The sequence below is a fragment of the Thalia democratica genome, chromosome 1 (assembly GCF_965202585.1).
Source record: "Thalia democratica chromosome 1, ktThaDemo2.hap1.1, whole genome shotgun sequence".
In the NCBI taxonomy this organism is placed as follows: Eukaryota; Metazoa; Chordata; class Thaliacea; order Salpida; family Salpidae; genus Thalia; species Thalia democratica.
In genome coordinates this window covers 55,538,966-55,561,848 of record NC_139165.1, presented here as the reverse complement: position 1 = coordinate 55,561,848, position 22,883 = coordinate 55,538,966, and the positions used below count along the sequence as shown (strand labels likewise).

The 22,883-nt window shown below is 25.6% G+C and overlaps 1 protein-coding gene across 1 annotated transcript in view; it reads left to right on the top strand.

Moving 5' to 3' along the window:
* LOC145837752 (complement receptor type 1-like) overlaps positions 1-21,928 on the top strand; it is a 39,244-nt gene extending 17,316 nt beyond the window's left edge. Inside the window, exons 20-48 of the mRNA XM_082945192.1 lie at positions 652-825; positions 1,071-1,247; positions 2,545-2,727; positions 3,460-3,674; positions 4,689-4,845; positions 5,110-5,286; positions 5,399-5,619; positions 5,732-5,891; positions 6,373-6,549; positions 7,477-7,731; positions 7,995-8,384; positions 8,638-8,885; positions 9,345-9,498; positions 10,264-10,502; positions 11,121-11,280; positions 11,503-11,691; positions 12,126-12,334; positions 13,611-13,761; positions 15,130-15,315; positions 16,290-16,362; positions 16,578-16,684; positions 18,644-18,844; positions 19,152-19,233; positions 19,351-19,448; positions 19,516-19,616; positions 19,869-20,028; positions 20,293-20,459; positions 20,984-21,159; positions 21,790-21,928. Coding sequence (XP_082801318.1) covers positions 652-825; positions 1,071-1,247; positions 2,545-2,727; positions 3,460-3,674; positions 4,689-4,845; positions 5,110-5,286; positions 5,399-5,619; positions 5,732-5,891; positions 6,373-6,549; positions 7,477-7,731; positions 7,995-8,384; positions 8,638-8,885; positions 9,345-9,498; positions 10,264-10,502; positions 11,121-11,280; positions 11,503-11,691; positions 12,126-12,334; positions 13,611-13,761; positions 15,130-15,315; positions 16,290-16,362; positions 16,578-16,684; positions 18,644-18,844; positions 19,152-19,233; positions 19,351-19,448; positions 19,516-19,616; positions 19,869-20,028; positions 20,293-20,459; positions 20,984-21,142 — 4,970 coding nt within the window. The 3' untranslated portion in view covers positions 21,143-21,159; positions 21,790-21,928. The remainder of the gene's footprint in view (positions 1-651; positions 826-1,070; positions 1,248-2,544; positions 2,728-3,459; positions 3,675-4,688; positions 4,846-5,109; positions 5,287-5,398; positions 5,620-5,731; positions 5,892-6,372; positions 6,550-7,476; positions 7,732-7,994; positions 8,385-8,637; positions 8,886-9,344; positions 9,499-10,263; positions 10,503-11,120; positions 11,281-11,502; positions 11,692-12,125; positions 12,335-13,610; positions 13,762-15,129; positions 15,316-16,289; positions 16,363-16,577; positions 16,685-18,643; positions 18,845-19,151; positions 19,234-19,350; positions 19,449-19,515; positions 19,617-19,868; positions 20,029-20,292; positions 20,460-20,983; positions 21,160-21,789) is intronic.
* Positions 21,929-22,883: the final 955 nt, after the last annotated feature.

The window sequence follows — 22,883 nt, the reverse complement described above, 5'->3', positions numbered from 1 at the left end:
TAGCTACCATAAAACAAACTATTTTTGCACATTAAAATGAATTGTATGCATTAAACTTTGAATAACTCACTTTAAAAAGCATAAAAATATTTTATACGTTATATTTTTTTAATTTTTTCCTAAATTTGGAGTAAAGAGAACGAACAAACAGTATGTATTTTCTGTTGTATCGGATTGTAAAAAAATATCTTACATGCAAAATAGTTTTACAAAATTGTTGTACTTTTATCTTAAAACAAGAAAGTAAAATATACTTTTGAACTTATTCTTAAAACTTCATGTTTAAGGCAGGTATTGCTCATACATAAAGTATCTTCAACTTTTTTCATACTAAAATGGTAAAAGTTATCATATTAATTTATATAAATTTTTATTAGTTTCGTAAATCTTTCATTTTCAAAATATACTGTTTTCAATTTTTGACATAAAAACTTAGTTTTAATTTAATACATTTTTAGTTTTACATTTTAGAAATGTAGTTTAGCACTATTCGTATTACTACTTATTAAAGTAGAGAAACTAACTAGTTTCAACTTTTACTATCTAAATGATAAAGTAGTTTTATATTTTATATAATACAGTACATCTTTAATATTTCACTTGGTTTACGTAGTTATTAAGATAGACTAAGCATGTTTATAATTAAAACAGAAATACAATGTAACAAAGTTATCCAACCATTAAACGGTGTAGTGAGCTGCAATAACGAAAATTTGTACAACTCACAGTGTACATTTAGTTGTAACGAAGGTTACCGTTTAGTAGGAAATAAGTTGGCAGTTTGCCAAGCCAACAAACTATTTAGTTCTACACCGAGCTGTGAAGGTTTAACTTTATATAAAATATTTTAGTTTGAAAATTAGTTTCACTTCAAATTGTGTTCCTGTTTGTAGTTTTTTTTTTATTAGTCAAATACTTTAAATTATTTTTTAAATTGTACATTAAAACCCTTTAAAGAACTTTATACAATTTAATATTTAATAAGAAATGTTCATAAAATACAGAAAATATTTTAAGTGAACTAGTATTGTAACATTAGTTTTATACCTTTTTTTGAATTTAAATTTTAGAAACATTTTGTGCTGATTTGGACATAAAAAATGGAACCCTCGATTGTACAAAATCAAATTTGTATGGATCAATTTGTAGTGTTGAGTGTGATAATGGTTATAATGTTAAAGGATCTAAATATGTTACTTGTTTATCTAAGGGAGTTTGGGAAACGACTAATGGAGATTTACCCTCTTGTATAAATAACTTTTGTCCGAATAAAGTTCGTACAAGTTTACGTTTATTTACGAAAATATTTTACTAATGAGTAAATTTTTATCAACAAAATTTACTTTTTTAAAGTATTACTTATAGTTATCATTGTATACAAAAACTTTGATATTTTATTTCTAGAGTGTTAAAAATGGAAAACTACATTGTACAAACTCAAACAGTTTTGATTCAGTTTGCAAGGTTGAATGTAAAAAAGGCTTTACTTTAGTCGGATTCGAAAAAATGAAATGCTCTTCAAATAAAAAATGGACTAACACTTTGGGATTTTGCACACGTTTACATTTTATATACTTACTTTAAGAAAATACTTGTAACACATTTTAATTTATGTTTTATAAATTGTATAAAGTATAACATATAATTACCGTATTGTAAAATTTGTATCAAGATAACTACAACCTTATCGGAGCTAAATAATATTTTTTTATTTATTCACTAAACTTCAGTTAAATTTTTTTTTGTTAATTTTTTTATATATGGAAGTACATGTCAGGGGCCGGCAGGACCTGCAAAAATATTTTTAAGAATTAGGCCCTTTCTTATAAAAGATTATTATCTTGTTTAATTATTAATTTGGAGTTGTTTTTAAAACCGGTCTACAAATAAATGTATATTTGGGTGCACGACAGATTCAAGTTCTGACAAATCTAATTATGATTTTTTCAAATTTGACAGTTCTATTGTTGATTATCTTTTTATCAAAATATCATAAAACTAAAAAAATCTATTATTTGAACTTTCGAAGTTTGAATTCTCAGAATTTTCATTGCCATATAACCGGATATTTAGACTCCGTAGAACTGTTAATTTTTTTTTGACCGGGAAATGTCGAGAGTCGATTAATGTATCAACGGATGAAGAAACTTTAATAATAGAACTAAAAAAAAATTGTCAATTTTTTTTATACTAATGTAGTAGACACATACGCATGAAAAACATGCTTATAAGTTGTTAAAACTTTTGGATTGATATAGTGTTAGAAAGTTTTAGACATAATAAAAAATTTTAGATGCTTTTTAATTAGCTAGTTTTATACTTTGTTATTAGTTAAAAAGGTTGCAGAACTTTCTTTATTTGCTTATTGTCCTAGACATGACATTAAAAGGTATCCAAGTGATGTACGACTCGATAACCGAAAGGTAATTTCGTGCACCATGTCCTACGACCAAATATTTTGAGCGCTCTTTTTTTTTCAGTCGTTGAATAAACAATATATATTGATCATATAAACAAACCACAATTTACCAACTATAATTGTAGCTTCATCGTGTGACCAATTGCTTATTCCCACAAACGGCAGAGTAACTTGCACAAATGGTTATAAAGTTGGATCATTTTGTGCATTTTATTGTATTGAAGGTTACCAAATAGTCGAAGGTGAACGGTTTGTTCGTTGTAATGAAAATGGTTTCTTCGATAATCACATCACACCTAAATGCGAAAGTACGAAAGATAATTAACAGCAGAAGTATTAAATCTAAGCTAAAATTTAATAATGATTAATTTATGTCCGTTTATAAATACTAGTGTGAAACAAGCAACAAACTTTCTGATTTATAAAACTTCATTTATTATAAATTATGGTATAATATAAAAATAGTTAATAACTAACTGATACAATTTTTTAAACTGAAAACTTGTATTTATTCTAAACCAGTCATTATATTACATATAAGTTATTTTTAACCAATTATTTTGCTTTAAAAATTGTAAGATTTTTTTAATAAAAGTTGTAAATTAAAAAAATAATATAAAGTTTTTAGAACATAAAATATAGCTCTTTTTAAAGCTTTAATTTAAAAACTGTTTTTTATTTATTTAAAGTTTTTAGATACTTACTTAGAAAACTGAATAGTTTATACACAATTTTTCTTCACTTATTCTTTTTTTTACGGAGCAAATTTTTCAAAGTTTAAAAAAGAGTTTAGTCTCTGAACTTATTCAAACTTAAAAAAAAAAAAACGCTTAAACCATATAAAACTTATATTTATTTTGATATTTAGTTTCGAATACAATGAATTCTTCTAAAAATATAGATAACTTTCAGCAAGTTAAAAAAAAGTAGTCTACGTCTAAAAAGTTATCTAAATATCCTAAAAATTTTAAACAATATATGCTGCTAGTTGTTATTTCTTATTTTAGTTTAAATTTAATATAAAAACTTATAAATTTCAGAAATAAAATGTGAGCCATTGTATGTTTCAAATGGTAGAGTTAAGTGTACTGAAAGCAACATGTACAAGTCAATATGCGAAATTACGTGTATTGATGGTTACTACTTAGCAGAGTCAAGCAAAAATAAAAAAACTCGGTGTGAATTAAATGGTTCATGGAATAAAAACGCACCAGTATGTCTCCCTAATCGTTGTCCTGTTGAAATGGTTGAAAAGGTTTTAAATGATCTATTTATAATTTACTTATTTAATTTAATATTTTTAAGGAAACCTTTATTTTCCGCTTTTGCAAATATTTTTTGCTTTTTTATAGTTACATTTTTAGGCTTAGAAAAGTGTTTAAAACCAAAAAAAGTACATTTAAAAAAATAAGGAACATTGATGTTATCATTATGATTTTTTTAAGGATGTTTTACAGTACTTAATTTTGTTTAACTTTTTGTTATTATTAAAAGTTAAATTGAGTTTATGGTTAAAGTCACATATTATTGTTTTTTTTTATCATTTTAAATATCGATTTATTTAACTGCTCTAACCAGATCATAAAATAAAGACAGGAATTGTTAAACTACTAGCATGAAATACTGATAAATTTAAAAGTAAAAATAGTTCAGACTAATTAATGTTAACCTTTTTGAAAGAAATTGACAGCAATTTCTAAAATATTTTTATGCTAGCTACTAGGACTGTTTATTTCATTATATAAAATAAATTTTTGGTCTAAAATGTATACTACCAGTACTTTTTTTTCAAAGTTTTAGGCTTAGTTTCTATTTTCATTTGTTAACTATTTATTAGACGAATTTTTGAAACCATCATTAACACAACTTTTTCAAGTAAATCTGTTACTTAGTTATTTTCGTTAAACTTTTTTTTGTTATTTTTTATTGTTTGTGTTATTTATTTAAGTTTAAAACTTTTAATTTTGACGATAAGTTTTTATTAGATCGTAATAGATTGTAAAAGCATGTGGTGTACGACTTGATAACCGAAAGTTTCTTTTGTATATCAAGTTCTTAGACCAAACTTTTTGAGCAGTTTTCTTTTATCGCTTAATAAACAAAAATAGTTAGTAAGTAATAAATATAAAGTTGTCAAAAGTTAAAGAAAATGAAAAATTGCATATTAGATTCTACGATTTAACCGATTTAGTTCTTCGTTAAAAAAAAAACTTTTTGTTACATATTACAATTTTTAACTTTTTTATTAAATTCAGTATTTTTTTTCAAGCATTCTACTAAAAACGGTCAAATCACTTGTACAATGAAAAATGAACATGGGTCTACTTGTAGTCTTACTTGTCATAAAGGTTTTCACTTATTTGGTAATGGATTAGTTGAATGTAATTTTTATGGAAAGTGGAATCAAACTTTCGGTTACTGTGAAGGTTTAATAGTTGCTTTTTTAGTAAAAGTTAAAACTTGAAATAAAAATTAGGTATTAATAACCTAGAACTAACGCACTAAATATTAGTTTTTTAAATTGAACTTCAACTTTGTTGATTTTTTAATAAAACAAGAAGTTCCGTAAATGTCTATATTTGACTTCGATAAAGTTTTTTGTTTTTAAAAATGCAAAAGGCTAGTATATAAAAGCATAGTACTGTTTATGATTGTTCAAACTTTTAACAATTTTTTATTGGTTTTTGCAGAAAATACTTGCGATTTGATTGTACCTAAGAACAACTATGAATTAGAATGCTCAGCTGAGAATTATTTAGGATCGGTTTGTACAGTTACTTGTAACTATGGTTACAAATTAAGCATGGGAAATGAGCAGATAGCTTGTGAATCTGATGGATGGTCTGGTGAACTGCCTTTCTGTGAAAGTAAGATATATTTTTACTTGTATGTTTCATAATGTAGTTACATGTTTAAATACGCAAAGATGCCTGATGTCGAAATTTTTTATAGTACTATCTAAATTACACAAAACTGCAGGAATTGAATGCGAGGAACGAAGCTTGAAAATTCAAAACGGTCTGGTTTTATGCAGCGGTAGTTTTCAATCAGGGTCTCGCTGCACATACAAATGCAACGAAGGTTTCGTTCTGTCTTCTTCTAATTCAATATCAACTTGCCTTCATTCAGGTCGGTGGTCTAGTAATCCTCCCGTTTGTAATCCAGTCGTTTGTGATGGAAATTCCAAAGACTTTTCAATGGTTTGTTTAATTATTAAAATTAGCTACATCTAAATGTATTACACTGTTACTCCGTATTAGCTTTTGACTAAGCTCTAACAACTCATTTAAGTAAAATTTAAAACAATATAAGGCTCGAATGACTGGTCGTGTAAAGTGCACAAATGGTAACAAGTTTGAATCTGAATGTTCACTTGAGTGCTCAAAAAACCAGAAGTTCAGCGAAGAAGGAAGTCCTTTAGTTACTTGTTTGTCGAATGCTACATGGAGTAAAAAAATTTCTTGCTGTGTTGGTTAGAGAGACCCAGTTCAGAATATATGTTTTGTCTTGTTAAATTAATTAATATTTTTGCTCACGCAATTTCAGTCATTCTAAATCTTTTAAAATTTATTTTTCAGTAATTTGAATTTTGTAAGAAATTAACTTATTGCAAATATGATGAAACTATAACAATCTCATTAAAAATCAGTTGAGTCAAAGTAAACTTACTTTTTTTATTCTTTAAAATTTTACGGAATTGTAATTTTCTTTTAGTGTTTAGAAACCATTGTAACCACTTGAAAAAATTATTTATAAAAATATAAAAATTATGACTTTGGAACTTTTAAAAAATAACTATTTTACATTATATAAAAAAATACTTTATTGTTATTATTGTATTCAAAGTTTTTCAATAGAATTTTAAAAGTTTTAAGTGAATTTTATTTTAAAAGTATTTTTTATCAAAATGAAGTATACTTACAAATTGTTTATTTCAAAAAATCTGGATACAGAGATGCTTTGTGAAGATTTAGGTGAGTTGGAAAATGGAGAAATTTCTTGCACATACTCGAAACAAATAAATTCAATTTGTTCTTTTGAGTGTAATATTGGCTTCAAACTAGTTGGAGATGACCATTCTGTTTGTTTTGACAATGGATATTTTAACAACCCACTACCGAAATGCATCAGTTAGAATAACTTTTTTTATTATATAACTTAGTTTAGACAACTGAATGTACATATTAATTTAAAAATGTATTATAGGAAAAGTGTGTCCAGCAGAAATTTTTAATCATAACTTGTTAACAATTGAATGTACGAATGACTATTACTACGGCTCAATCTGTAGAGCAGCTTGTCCGAAAAACTTTCGCGTAGTACACTCAAATCGTCATGAGACTTTTAATGAAATTTCCACCGAATGTGGACCAGATAGCAAATGGGATCATCAAATTTCTGGCTGTGAACTGATCACATGTCCTTTCAGCATTGAATCATTTGACATAGTAATAAACATTATTTTTAATTTTAGGTTTAATTTTTTGGTCAGTCAGTATTTCTTTAGAAAACATAAGAAAACATTAAAATGTAAGTAATAAAGTTTTACGAGTATTTACTTCTTTTATAAGATTACAAAATTGATACATCTTTAACAAATATTGTTAATTGATTTTTTTCTTTGTTTAAGTTATTTAAAAATATTAATGAAGTCAATACTATTTTTAAAATCATAGGCATTGAGATTTGGAAAAGTAACTTGCAGTAACAAAAACAATGTTCAATCTCAATGTGAGTTAGTTTGTGACTTAGGACTTATGACAGTTGGAAGCAAACTAACCACTTGTCTTAGTGACGGCACATGGAGTGAAGAAATAGGATACTGCAAAGGTGAAATTAGAATTTAAAAAAATATTAAGGCTTTCTTTCAATTTGATTTTCCAGGAAAAACAGGCTTACGTTGTAATTTTTAAATTATAAGTTAAAAAAATAATTTTAATTTTTTCTGAGTTGAAATTTTGAACTATTTGTGTCTAAAAGTAATTCAACTCAAAAAATAGACTTTTAAAAATAAAATTTCTGGTAATTTTTAATTATTTTTTTAACACTATTCATAGAAATGGAATGTGCAAAGTTTGACGCTCCTCAGCATGGTGTTCTAGACTGTCAGGTAAGAGCAGGAGAGAGTAATTTGAAAGAAGCACACTGCGTTTTTAAATGCGAAGAAGGCTTTAAACTTGTCTATGAAGGCTTCATTGGGCACGATTTTTCTAGAAAGAATACCATTAAGGAAAATAGTGTCCATGCCTTCGACGTAATGTGCCAACACGACGAATACAAAACGCACAACTTTTACTTACCGGAATGTGAAAGTTTGTTTATCAAACTATTTGATATAGTTTTAAGTTGTATATCTTTTTTAAGTTATAAAAACTGCTGTTCTTTTAAATAAAAAAAAATTATTTGTTTGTATTAACGGTCTAGCTTTTGCGCTAATATTTGAATTTCTTGGTGCAAATTATTTCTACTAACTTCGCACTGTTTTTAAGCAGTTTACAACAGTAGTTAAATATTAGCTTTTAAGCTTATTATAGTTCGAATTTTCTGTATAGTAAGCAAGGTATTTTTTCAACAGAAATAAACTGTCCTGAACTGTCACTTAAAAACGGTCGAGTAGTTTGCACTGACTCAAATCGCTTTGGTAGCGAATGTCTAGTGAAATGTGACAGTGGTTATCGATTGCTTCAACCTACAGACAGTTATGACATTACTTCTCTCATCACTCGCTGCCTACACACCTCAGAATGGAATACTGAAACTGATACTACATGTATAAAAGTAGATTGCCCTGAAGAGGTTTACGAAAATGCGGATGTTGAATGTTCAGAAGGAACGCAGTTTGGCTCGCGTTGCGTTTATTCTTGTAAACAAGGTTTTTCATCAGTTGACTCTTCAATTGAAGGCTACAACTTAAAGGCATGTTTATCAGACGGAGTTTGGAGCAGAAAATTCTCAAAGTGCTTGCGTTGGTAATTTAATCACTAAGATAAATATTTGCACTATATTCCATTAAAAAAAAACGTTATTGAAGTTCTAATTGATTAACAAATAAAAAGCTGCTATATTAATTTACATTTTTAGTTTAAAAAATGCTTATAATAAAAGTAAAACATGTAATTTGTAAAGTATAAAAAAACAAATAACAAGTTTTTACAAATAGTGTATAACTTTTTACATAAGTCTTTAAACGTTAGTTTTGAATGAAAATAAACAAATAGCTTCAAGTTGTTCCGGACAAGAAATGAAAATCAAAAATGGAGAAATTCATTGTACAGATGGAAAACTACTAGGGTCAACATGTACTTTTACTTGTAACAGTGGTTATAAACTGCAACACTTGGGTAAAAACGATACCAAACTTGATCAAATAATTTCAACTTGTAGTCATAAAAATTTTCAATGGAGCTCTGAGTTCCCTAGCTGTGTAAAAGATGTATGCTTGATCGATGAAGAAGTTTTTTATCAAGTAATTCTAACATACTATTTATTTTAAAATTTTCAATTGCTTTTTATTTATATTCTTAAGACTATGTTTACTACTTATTTAGACTTGAATTCTGTAATTTGTTTATCTACAAACTTTCTTAAGATATAATTGTTTTGCTTTTAAATAAAACTAAAACTTATACTGAAAAAATTTTGTTTTTGTAAATTATGTAGAATCTTTCATAAATTTATACTTTCTAGTAATTAAAAGCTTCTCAGCTAACTTGCCTAACTACGACGTTTAAATTAAGTTTTGTAGACAGAAACTGCTTTCGACTATTCAGCTGAATTTCAGAGCTTATATACCGAAAAAACAGTTTATACATTTGTTTTTTAAATTAAATATAACTTGAGTCATTATTTATATCATATAAATGTCATAGTCTTAACTAGATATACTTTTTTATCTATAACAAAACTATTAAATTATAACTTTTAGGCCCTTAAATATGGTCAGCTTGCTTGTACAAATAGAAATAGGATCAATTCGAAATGTGTTTTAGTGTGCAACCACGGACACAGAGCTGTTGGAAATAATATTATCCAGTGTGAACATGACTTTGAATGGGATAAAGAAATCGGTACATGCGAACGTAAGTGTCTAAAATGTTTGAAAATAAGCGTTTGAAAATTTCATTCAACTTTGTGCTTCAGTTTTGTATACTAAATACAATACTAAAATTACTTGTTACAAAAATGATAACTATTAAGTGATGTGAAACATGTTAAAGAACATTAAGAAACAAGTTGATAAAAATCTAGTAGATGAATAATAGTATAAAAATTTGTTTTTTTAAGTTTAATTTTTTAAACAAAGTGTATTTGCACTTATTAATTTAATGTAAAACGTGAAATTAAATTAAATTACAATAATCATATAATCTTTAATCTTAATTAAATGTTTTTGGAATTTATTATGCTTTTATATTAGTGGTTTACCAACAAATGTTTTATAGCTGTTTTCCTTTCTGTCGTGGTTTGTTAGGCTGTTATAAGTAGAAACTAAGTTCTAGTGCGACAAGATTAATTATTTAAAATAATGTGTTGTGGTATTTTGATTAAAAACTATCATGCTATTTTAACTAGAAAAGAGATTAGTAAATCATTATTACAGCTTTACCAGATAACACAAAATTTTCCAAATTAAGTTTTTTACAAAACTCTTTTAATCACCTTTTACGAAGTTTTTTATGAAATAGTATCAGAATTCGTGGCTTTTTTATTTTAGCTATTTTTTACTGATGTTTTTGTCTTACACCGAAAAGTTAGACTTTTTTTTTAAAGTAAAATGAAGTTTACTTTAGAACTTAAATTAAAGCAATTTTTAAATAGACAAAAAAAAAACATCTATGCTTTAGAAATATCTTGTTCGTCATACCCAATGGACAAGTTTAAGAATGGTTTTGTGTCATGTACCAACGGTTACAATTATCGATCAACTTGTACATTTAAGTGTCATCCTGGATATAACCTCATTTCGTCCAATATTAAAAAGGACAGACCTTTTATGACTTATGAATGCAAAGAGACAGGTGTTTGGGACAAGGGAATCGAACCTCCAACTTGTGAAAAGATAACTTGTCAACGCATAAAACCTGTTAGCTGATTGGTGAAAAATAAACTTACAACTATTTTAACTATCATGCTTAAAAAAAAAGCTTTTTTAGCCTATTAAATAAAAGAAAACTGATTATAAAATATATTTAAGTTTTATAGCAAAATTATTATTGCTTTAAGTTATATTAACTGCTTGATTACAAACTACGCATAGATAAGTAAAAAAATAGTAGCTTAAATAGTTTTTGTAAGTTCAAGAAAAATTATATATCTAAAAAAATATCAATAAATATATTTAGCTAAAACTATATGGTTTTTGAACTATTAATGTTAATTAGATATTTTTTTAATGACAATAATTTATTGTATTCGTGCTTTATAACTACTTTGGAGCATACTATTTGTACTTGCTTTTATTTTCGGAAACATTTCTGTATACAAATATAAATGTTGCTAAAATTATGATATCTTAATAAAAACTTAGATAATTAGATTTAATTTTAAAATTTACTTATTACACTAATTCTTACAGTTTAATGTAAAACTTAGACAAGATATAATTAATATTTTAAATCAATTTTTTACAACTTTAATTTTTTTTTTCTATGTTGTAATTTTTGATATGGACCACATATTTTATAGTTATTAATGCAAACAGAACTCCGTAAGAAACGGTTGGATAAGTTGCACTGACGGACCCAACTATCTGTCAACATGCACGCTTAAGTGTAACTTTGGATATGAAATTTTTGGTGAATATAGTTGGTCTAAATGTAGTGCAGATAGGGAATGGTGGCCAAAATTACCAACTTGTAAAAGTAAAAGATTTTTTGTTATAAAACTAAACACTTGCGTTTCTAAACTTAGCTGTTAGACAACAGTTATTGCATCTTAAAATATTAGTTTTGTATACTCTGAAAAAGACATTAGTTTTCATTTAACTGAAACAGTTATTAAGTTAATAATAACAAAACAATTTATATTTTGTTTATAGTTTTACAATTTCAACAACAGTTTACTTTACAAATAACTAACAAAAGGTAAGCAGTGTGTTATCTTCAATCCACCTCCCCACACTTTCATAAGATGCAGTAACGGTAGAAATCTTGGATCAGTATGTTACTATAGCGGATGCGCCTACGGATATGAAGTTCCTAGTTTAGATAAAATGGGTTTTGTAACTTGCGGTCCAAATGGAGAGTGGTCTGGATCAGTTGCTCGTTGTGAAGGTTAGTTTGTAAAATTACAGTATGCTTTACCTTTTTTAACCACACAAAATTAAGACGGTTTATTTAATATTTTTTTGATAAAGCCTTAACTTAAGTATAAAATTGTGTTTCTTTTCACTATGAACTCAATTGTTTTTGTCTTTGAAAAAGACTTTCGTAAAATATTTTTAAAGTAATCTTTACTTGCTAGTAAAGGAGTTTAGAAAGTACTTTTAAACAAGTTTAAACTTTCCTTAAACTTTTTATTAAAGATATATTTTTTAGGTAACAAATAATTTTTTCTCGTAAGTTATTATTATTATCAGAGATAACACATAATTTATATAAAAACTTAGACTAAACTTGTACCTTTTAGTTTTGACAAGAGTAAATTTTAAGGTGACTTTTATATTGTAGGTTTTATACATTTTTTGAAAATTTAACTTTTGATACAGTTCGGAAATGCGATTCGAGGTATCTTAAAATTGAGAACGGCAAAGCCATTTGCAGCCGTCAAAACAACATCAGATCAAGGTGCAACTATAGATGTGATGATGGCTATTCCCTTCATGCTAATTCTTCATCATTCATTCTCTGCTGCTTTGATGGTAGCTGGTCTTCTGATGTACCAAGATGCGTTAAATCGAACACATGCGATTCTGTGGTTTGTTGCAAGTTATTTGTTAAAAACAAGCAAAGTAAGTCTTTTTTTTTAAAGTTTTATTTATTTAACGTAAGCATTCATTTAGATTTATTTGTAGTAAAATTTTAGTAAAAAAATCTTAAATTTTATTAGCAATACATTGTTTCACTCGTTTGAAACTAGTCAAACGAGATCTTCAGTTGTTTAAAATCTTATTCAAATAGAATTCATTAACTTAACTGAAGATTTCGTTTGACTAGTTTCAAACGAGTGAAACATTGTATTGTTAATAAAATTTAAAATTTATAATTGATCATTCTCCTTTTATTTAAGTTGAGAACTTTAATTGTCATCTTTAAAGCATAAAGCAGTGCTTCTGAGCCTTTTTCTAGTGGCGGAATCTTTTCCAAAGTTCAAATTTTCCGCAGAACCCCTAATTTTAATTTTACATAAAATGTTTAATCAAATAAATGTTTTTTTTTTTTTAATTTCAAAAGGCTTCGCGGAACCCTATTTCAGAAGCACTGGCATAAAGTATACAATAATGAAATCTTAATTTAAAAAAATAAAAAAATGATTAATTTACTTTAAGTTAAGGCACGCGTTTTATGTCATTTTAGTTTTTCTAAAATTCTTGTTTAAAATTACTTCTAAACCAAATTTATGTAAAAAACAACTTGATTTCGAATCTAACTTATATAAACTACTGTAATTTTGTTTTATTTTTGGTTTGTCTCGCTTTAATGTAATGTGTACTTAGCAACATTTTGTACAACGTTAATAAGCTGCTCTTTTCTAAATGTAATTGTTTAATTGATTAAACTGAATACTTCATTTTTTAATGCTGATTAAACATATTTAATTAATTTACAAAAACGAATAATTATCATAGTTTCTTTGTTTGCTCCTTATTTTAAATTTTAGTTGTTAATATTTTAGTTGAATTGATAACTGTTAATCAAAAAAACTTGTACAATGATATTGATTATAACATTTTTAAATACTATTAGCTTTAAATTACTTTATAAAGTGTATACAAAAAACCACTTATATATAGAATAATTTAATTTATTAATTTATAAAAGAAATTATTTTTAGTTGTTCAAAATAAACAAGTCTAAGTTTATTCAACTTATTTGAAACTACTACATTGTATTTCAATATCTGCAAATGTATTTTTACTCAAATACAAAATGTGTCAATTTAAACACGTATAGAAGTTGAGAATGTATTCTTAAAATGTTAAAGTTTGTTTCTAATATTCTGAGGAACTAATTTTTTCCAACCTATAATTCAGGGTCTAGCAAACGGGATAGTTAAGTGTGATGAGACAGGTACATGTCATGCAAGGTGTGAGAGAGGTGCAATAATGGTTGGGAATGATAAAGTATCCTGCACAGAAACTAAAAATGGTTTTGTTTTGAAACCTGAAATAGGAACATGCAAAAGTAATATTTTTTGTTTTTTATTTGATACCTTTATAAAAGTTTTATACCAATGGTTTAAATTTATTCAATATTTTAGATTTATTAGTAAACCCTAAAACCTTTTTTTGATAATACATTTTTAATTGATTAACTACTTACAACATATTTTTATCAAATTTCTATGAACAATTGTTGTTAAATGTTTATAATATATTGATGTTATAGTTCGAGTTCTAAATTAAAAACTAACTGGGTACTTGTTAAAAAATAATCTATTCTAGAACTTGTTGATATCCGATGAGATTAATAAAGTCTTCAGGCTTAAATATTTAACGTGGCTAATATAGAAATTCTAAATGATTGAAAAGTTTTAAACATAAAATTTTAATCGTTTACTAAAAGTTTCAGTTGGAATAGAGACGGGCAACATACGGCCCGCGGGCCGATTCCAGCCTGCAACGTGTTTTATAAATAAAAAAGCTTGTGAAAAACAAATAAAATCAGAAATTTTATACAAAAATATTACAACGTGCTCTTAAATTTTTTTTAAGTACAAAGTAATGTTTATGAAAAAACTCAATAATAAAAGTTTTGCTTAAATAGATTTCTTTTTAGTTTTATAGATTTTTATTTGTTTATAGAATTAGAGAAAACTGAGTTTTTAAACGAGACCGGCCTGCGAAAGAATTTTTCTAGTAAATCTGGCCGGCTGAATAGAAAAATTACCTAGCTCTAGTCTGAAACGTTAAAAATGAGTTTTTCCAAAAAAGTCTACTAACTATTTCAGAGACGTAAATGATTCGCTTAATGTGTCATTAAACTAGTAGTTAAACAAAAATGTTCAAAGTATTCTTAAACGTATAACTATTCTAAAGCGAAGAAATTAAATGTTTTTCAAAATCTAAAAAGGTGCTAGTGAAACTTCCACTCTACTTGTAGGGTGTCCATTGAACTTTTGTACGCAACTGTTTTACTTACCCTACTATAGTATAGTTCTATAAAATACAAATAATACGTAGAAGCTATTTGTACGAAAATGTATATTAGTTTACTGCTATATACTTGTAAGGTAAGTTTAGTTATACCGTTTTGATTGTTATTTAGGTTGAAAAAAGTCATGTAAAAAACTTTTCAATAGTACAATAAGGGATAGTAATGTATATTTTATGTGATTTAAATAACATTGCTGTTAAATCAAAAACAAGTATAAGTACTTGAAAATAAGCTAGAAAAAAGTATCTATATTTGTGCTAGATTTGTATTTTTTTGTTTTAATAGTGTTTTGTAACACTGAATCTGTTAACACATACATTTTATCAAAAACGAATAGAACTTAGTTCAATAGACCATTATAAAAACTACTTTTAACTAATTTATAAAAAAACACAGAAACAAGCTGCCCTTCACCAACTGCAAATCCTAATACTGAGCTAAGCTGCACACACTCACTTTATTATGAATCTAAGTGTTATACAAGATGCGATAAGCCAGGCTTCCATCTTACAGATAATATAAAACATGTAATTCAATGCATGAGCACGGGTGAATGGGTAGGAACTAAAGCATTATGCAATCGTAAGTTTTTTTTTTCTTTTTATACTCTTATTGATTCTAAAACTAGGTCAAATCAGCTCGTTTGTAGTTATGAAAAACAGTATAATGTATCTTTTTTCACTAATCTTTTTAAAAGTTATAGCAACATTTATCAAAATTTTGATTAATTATAAACTTTTTATGTTGATTTTGATAAAAGTTGATAAGTTGTATAAAGATTTTAACAGTTTTTTTTTTTTTTGAGAAAGATGATCATAAGAAAATAAGAACAGTTGCATAAATTTTTACGTTAAAAAAAAAAAAACTTAGTAGAGCATTTAAATTTAAGTCAATTGAAACTCAAAATAGGTATTACCATCTAAACTTTATTAACAACATAGTTTAAGCTTATCATAGTTAATACTCATTTAGACTCTTTTTTTTAATTTTTTTAACTTAAATTCAAACTGATAATATAAAAGTTTTTGACTAAAATCAACTAATTTGAAGTCAAAACTAGAACTAACTACATGTATAGAAAGCTTCTTTAAATTGTATCTAATTAAATATTTGTTAAATGATTTATAGTTTTCCCTTAAATTTTTATGCTAGTATTTTTTTTCAGTTTAATAAAAAGTCTTCTTTAATTTTTATCGGTGCAATACATATACGGTACAAATACAAACAATACTATATGAATAGTAGTCCTATGTTGGTAAAAAACACATCGAAAAAACATAAAAACCAAAAATATAAACTCAATGAAAATATTTAAAATTAAAACCATCGTTAGTTTTATTCTGTACTAAACTTTAAGAAATCAGAAAGTTCATATCCACTTTTTACTGATTGTTAAATAAACTCATTTTATATTAATTAAAAACCAAAATTATTCCATGCAATAAGTTTTAAAAGTTTTCTAAAACTTTACTAACAACAAATTAAAGAAAGACAGATTAAAATTCATGTTTTAATTAATTTGTCTACATTAAATACTAAAGTAAACACTTTTTCAGAAACTGTATGTCCGATGAAAGATCTTGTGGTAAACAATGCTGATTACTCATTGTCTAACTCTAACTATTACGGGTAATATTTACAGTCCTTGATTTTTATCAAATATTAAAACAACTGAAGTGTAATTTTTGAGTTAAAAAAGAGCTTTTACGTAAAAACTTGTTTTAATAGCAACACTGTTAGATTAAAAAGACAACAACATTTTTAACTAAAAAACTTTAAAAGGGTTAAAAAAAGGTAAATTTATAATTGTTGTTCGAAAGTTTTTTGCAAGTAACTTTTAAAAGGTCAACTGCTGTATTTATATGCAACGAGGGCTACAAGCCTGTAGGACCTCACTTTTCTCGGTGCATGGAAACTGGCACTTGGACAACTCCGTTGCCATCTTGTGAACGTAAGTTACAGTGTTTTTGATAAAAAGTATTAGTAAACAACCATATTTCGTAATCTAAATTCTTGGCTTGACGCCTTGTTTGAAAACTTATGTTAAAAATTGAAGGACTATTTTTTTCAACAAGTAATCAAAAATCAAAAAATGTTTCACACATGACTTGAAAACTAGTGTCTTCTTCATTTATTAAAAAAGGACATGTATAAAAATATTAAAACAAAATATATACATGTTAAGATAAGCTAAACACTAAATCCTGTATTTTGCGATAAACATAAAGATAAGTTTTAAATGAAATTATAAACTGCCGTTTGTACTACTTTACTTCATCAGTCGTTTTCAAATAGTTAGATTTTAAAACTTTCTCAACAAAGATAATGCAAAAGTCTAATAATCTCAATTTTATTTTTTATGTCAAAAGTTATACAAAAAATATAACAAATCAGGATTGTTTTTGTATAAAAAAGCAGATACAACTTTAAATCTATGTGTTATTCCATAAGTTATTTTGCTTCGGTATGCAGTTTAATATAATTTTGTACCTTTTAAAACAGTCTTTTCTGTTTACATAACATACAAAGTTTGAAATTTACCTTATTAATATTTAAAATTAAATTAGATTAAAAATACTGTTACTTAAGTATTCTATAGCATTGTTTCATAAATTTTTAGACATTGATGTGGAAAATTAGTTTAAGGAGATTCATATTTTTAAATATTCTAAAGTTTTAATATTAAAATTTACCTCATGAAGTTATGTTTAACATAAGTTTTCGACTTAACCAGCTTCTATTTCCAAAAATTTGGTAATTATAACCTACTTTAGAATATTAGGAAAAGGTTAGAAAAAAAGCTACTACTGAATAAATTAAATTTTCTCAACTGTAGTACTTATAATATACATAGTTTTTGTATGTAATTTGTATTTACTCGTTTTTAAACTATAAATATTTTCTATACTCACCTTGTTATTTTTGGAAAGCAAGTACATATGTTTTTCATTTAACTTCGAACAGTTAAAACTTCGTATGTTCTGTTTTAAAATTTTACTTGGTTTTTACAACTGCTTTTCTTAAATCATTTCTAAAAAGTTTTCAAAGCGAAAAAACCCTATTTATCATAACTTTACCAAAGTTTCAGATTACCAAACTTTCAATTTGTTTTAAAAAAACTTACATATTAAATTTAGAATGAACAGTTTAATTTACAGGTAGTTAACTTAATCTCAAATTCAATCGCTCAAAAATTAAAATATAAGAAACTAAAAATTTAACTTATGACATCTAATTTTAAGTAAATTGTCATTTGTAATCAGTATCGACTAAAATCATTCAATATATGTACTTATATATGGAATTTATATAGACACTAGTTGAATAGCAGTTTGAATTAGCCGTAATAGATATTTTTCATTAAAATAATATAGTTGGCGTTCATAGGGGTCTTTAACGACAGTATTGAAAAGTGTAATAGTTGTAACTTGCTAGTTGTAAGACTAGTACCCACTGGTTGACACGTATACTAAAAAGACTTGCAACTTTTACAAAGCTCATGTTCATGGCTTATGTTAAAAAAAAGAATTAATGAATGTTTGAAAAAACGAAGGATTAAGTTTATTATGAGTAATTTCTTTCTATTTTTATCTTAACAATTGAATTCAATCAGAATCTTAGAAAATGATGCTGTTTGAAGGTAACCAACCCATAATTTGAATAAAAAATAAAAATAATTACAGACGCAATATTTTTTTAATAAAGTTTTAAAATTTGACATTATTCATCAAATTAATAGTACTGCTATAGTTTTGAAGGTTTGTAAAGTAAAAACTAAGCAAATTTGTTATTAATCTGAACTTTTTTTTTTTATTAAATTGAACTGAACATTGAAATACGTTTATACATAACTACTCTACTTTTAAAGGTTTATTTCATACCAAATTCTAAACATTTCTTCAATTTATAGAAATTTCCTGTCCACCACTTAAGGTTGAGCACAGTTATATCGAGTGCTCTGGAACGAAGCAAAACAATCAGGTAGTTCCAGGATCAGTTTGCCACATTTCCTGCAATCAAGGATACGAGCTAAACCAGCCAGATAAACCTGATCGATATTACAGATGCCTTCCTGATTCTAAATGGAACCGACCTATGCCAGTTTGCGAAGGTTTTTTTCTAAATTAAATCATATGTTTAAAATTTTTTGCAAGCTTTTACAAAGCTGTTTTATGGTACAAAGATGTTAATAACTTATTAAAAGGAAATAATTTTATAAAAATTATTACTGTATTTTTAATTAAGCTATTAAATACATTTTACTTATTTTATTTAAACATATTTTTATTTACTTATTTACTTATTTGTTTAAAAAAGGATCTTGTCTAAAAAAGATTTTAAAAAACACTGTTTACAAACACTTCGACTGAAATTAAAATATAAAAAAAATACTAAAAAATGCCTTAATCTTTTTATAGCAATATGTCCTGAAGAACAACTTTACGTTAAGGGAAGCGATGTAGACTGTACTAATTCAAACTATTTTGGAAGTACTTGCATGTGAGATTATAGTTATTCTAATCAAATATATCAAAAAAAAATTGATGAAATATTTAAAGCTTACGTCGTAAATAGACAATAAAAACGAATAAAAAGTAAAACTAGGTATTTTATTAGATATTCTTGTACATCTGAGTATTCAAAACTGCATGGAAGTAATAAAACAGCTTGTCTGTCTGATGGTACTTGGTCACATAAAAAACCTTGCTGTGCAAGTAAGTTTTTAAGTTTAATCGACTTGTAAAGTATATAAACAAAAGTTTTAACTAATTTAATTTACAGAACTGTGTCCTTTTTACTCAAAAGTAGATCTGTTTATAGCATTAGAAGCGTCTGATTTAAACGTTCAAGAGTGGCAAGATGTTATAAACTTTGTTCAACTTGTTTGTTGTTTATCATTTATTAGTATAAGTTTAACGATAGTTTTATTTTATTTATATTAATCTCCTTTGTTTTGTTGTATTAGAATTATTAAAAACTATGTTCTAATTAAGCAATATATTAGATAAAAAAAATCAAAATTATGATACAAATCTTTAATTTTGTAAAGAATAAAAGGTACTATAAATTCTTTGTATAATTTTTGTGATTAATAATTACTAATAGAAAAAAATAGTAAACTAAAACATTCATAGATTACACAACAATTCAAAACCTTTGGTAAAGATGGCCTTTTAGTTGGACTTTTTACATTTAACTCCTTCGTTGATGTGTCAAATGAAATAAAAATAGGAGAAGTGTTTGACAAAATAACTTTTAATAAAAAACTTAATATGATCAAAAAGAACGGTAATGGTTAGTAAAAATTCGTAAATGGTACATTACTCAAGTATCGCATAAACTGTTGTTTTTAGTATATTATTTCAAATTTTTAAATATTTACGAAAAGAATTACGATGATAACCTAATTGATAGCTTTTGTTTTTATTTTCGTAATTGGAAATTTTAAGTAAATTTGTTTCTCCACATTTGTAAATTATAAAACAGATATTTTTTTAATAAAATACTTTGAAATAAATATATTGCAAGCGAAAAAGTATGCTCAATTTTTTTTTCTAGGAATAAATATCGACGCAGCTCTTTGGCATGCATTTACTTCCAGTACTAAACAACAAGGCAACAGACCCGAAGTGCCTGACTACTTGATGGTGATTACTTCAGGGAAACATCGTGTTGTTGAACATTTAGTCAGCTTTGAACCACTTGCTGAATACTATAACACACAGGTATCTTTTTTGAATAAATATTAGACTTTAGTTGGTACTTTTAAGTATAAAATTTTATCTAAACTTTTAATTAAATATATAATATTATTAGTATAAGTTAAAAAAGTGAAGTTTTTTTTAATATATATAAAAACTTATAAAAGTTCTTTTGTTAAAGTTTTATAATTTCAAACAAAATACAACATATTTGTTTAAGTATAAAACTTTTTTACAACTATCTAAAACTATTGGGTCTAAACTAAAACTAAACTAAAACTATCATTTTTTTCGCAAGTGTAGCTAGCCTAATTTACGTCTAATGTTGAACTTATTTACAGTTGAAGCTAATACGGATTATGATTAAATATTAGGTAAAAATATTTCAATCTTTGAAAGTATGTACAAACTTTGATACTTATAGAATTTTAATGTTAAAGTAAATACGTAACCCTTTAAAGTAAACTTTTAATTAAATTAAAAGAACAAAATAAAAAAGCTTTACTTTTGTCAAAAAAAAAAGAAAGTTAACTAAAAAAATTACATAGGTAATTTCAGTTGGCATCGGAACTAAACAAGAAATAAGAGAATCACAAAATATTTCTGATAACCAACATCACTACCAAGTTTCTTCTCATCGACAACTAGACGATGATAAACTAGTTGACAACGTTCTTAGTCATGTGTGCAATAACCCGTGCAGATAATTCATTGTGTATAAAAAGTAATTATGTTTATAAACAATATACTTAACTTAATTTTTTTTTTGTTGTTTGTCTTAACATATAATGAAATATAAAAATAGTAAGCACGTTTAAGAAATAAGAAATAGATAAGATTAGTTATATCGCAAGTCAATTTTAGGTTAGATATTTAACAAAAATTTACTATTTTATAGATTTTTCTTAGATTTAGGTACTATTATAAAAGTATAGAGATGTAGCTACTGAAAAAGGTAATAGTTTAATAAATAAATCAAAACTCTTAACCAGAATCTACTAATTATCTAGTTTTTGCTTTTTAATCTGAAAATTTAACGTGCTATTTATAGATTATTACCACAAATAATGCAATTAAAATAGCTTATAGATTCAACTCTTGTTCTAGTTGCATATATAATGTTTTTTTAAAAGATAAGTTTATGTTATAATATACTACTATAAAGTTTTACTTTGTATTATACACATTAAACATTCTATGTTAAGCTTTGACAAAACAGTTCTAGATATAGTATAGAAATTTTAATACAATATTATTATAACGTCTGTCGAAATATAACAACTATAAAAACGTAAGTTCTTTTATATAAAATTTTCAATGGTGTTGTCATTTAAGTTATTGCATTTTTTTTTAGACAAAATATTTAGAGGTGCTGAAAACTGTGAGTTGCCTGAAAGATCTTCATAGATGTTAGCTGAAAATAAAAGAACTTATTATAAAACAGTTATATGTTACCATTCGGTGTATATACTTTTTAGTAACATATATTCAAGATTAAACTTAATAGAAACGAAAATAAAAAGTAGTAACAAAAGTTTTGTCACAATGTTGAAAATTTTCTTTTGACAGGATTACAATTAATTTAAATATATCTAAATAAAACAACCTTAACTTTTTTTTAACTAATTTTTATTTCCAACTACTTTGTTCTTAAAAAATAAAGTTATTTTTACAACAGACATTTCTAAGTCTACTATACTTTTTAAGTTTTTTAAGCAACACAATTTCTAATATACATCACTTAAGTAATCAGGTTTCAACTATTAAAATAAGTTATAACAAGAACAAAGTTAACTTTTTTCATTTTGAATCTGTTTATTTCTTTATCAAAATTAAAGCCGTTTTCAAAATATATGTTTGTAATAAATTTTAAAGTATTATACAGTTTTATTTAAATGAACTTAACAAACAAAATATAAAAAACTAAGAAAACATGTTTTATGTTGGAGCAAAAACGTAAATAAGCAAATGTTTGTAAAGAAAAAACATTACGTACTAAATTCAAATATTTTTGTTAAACTCAAAGAAGAGCAATTTTATCTTAAATAAACTAAAAAGTATGTGTGCAAACTACTAGCGAATGATGTCATTGATTGACTTTTAAATATATTATTTTAAGCAAAAACATCGGTTCAATGAGAACTTATTAAATTTTTAAAGCATTAGTATCCTTCATTTTACGGTTTTCATTGTAATTTCTAAACCATTGCTTTTCAAAGTATGAATAAGTATATGTATTTATACAAATCCAAACATCATTAAAACTTAAAATGTAGTAAAATTTTGTTATATTTAACAGAGGGTAATATTTGAACTATCAAGAAATTTTGCTGACCTGCAGACGTTTAAAGACTCTAAAATCTTTTTCGATTTAGTTTTATTACATTGCTTAATAAATTATGTCAGATTTAACTTTTTATGTTGAATCACAAGTAGACAGTTTTATAT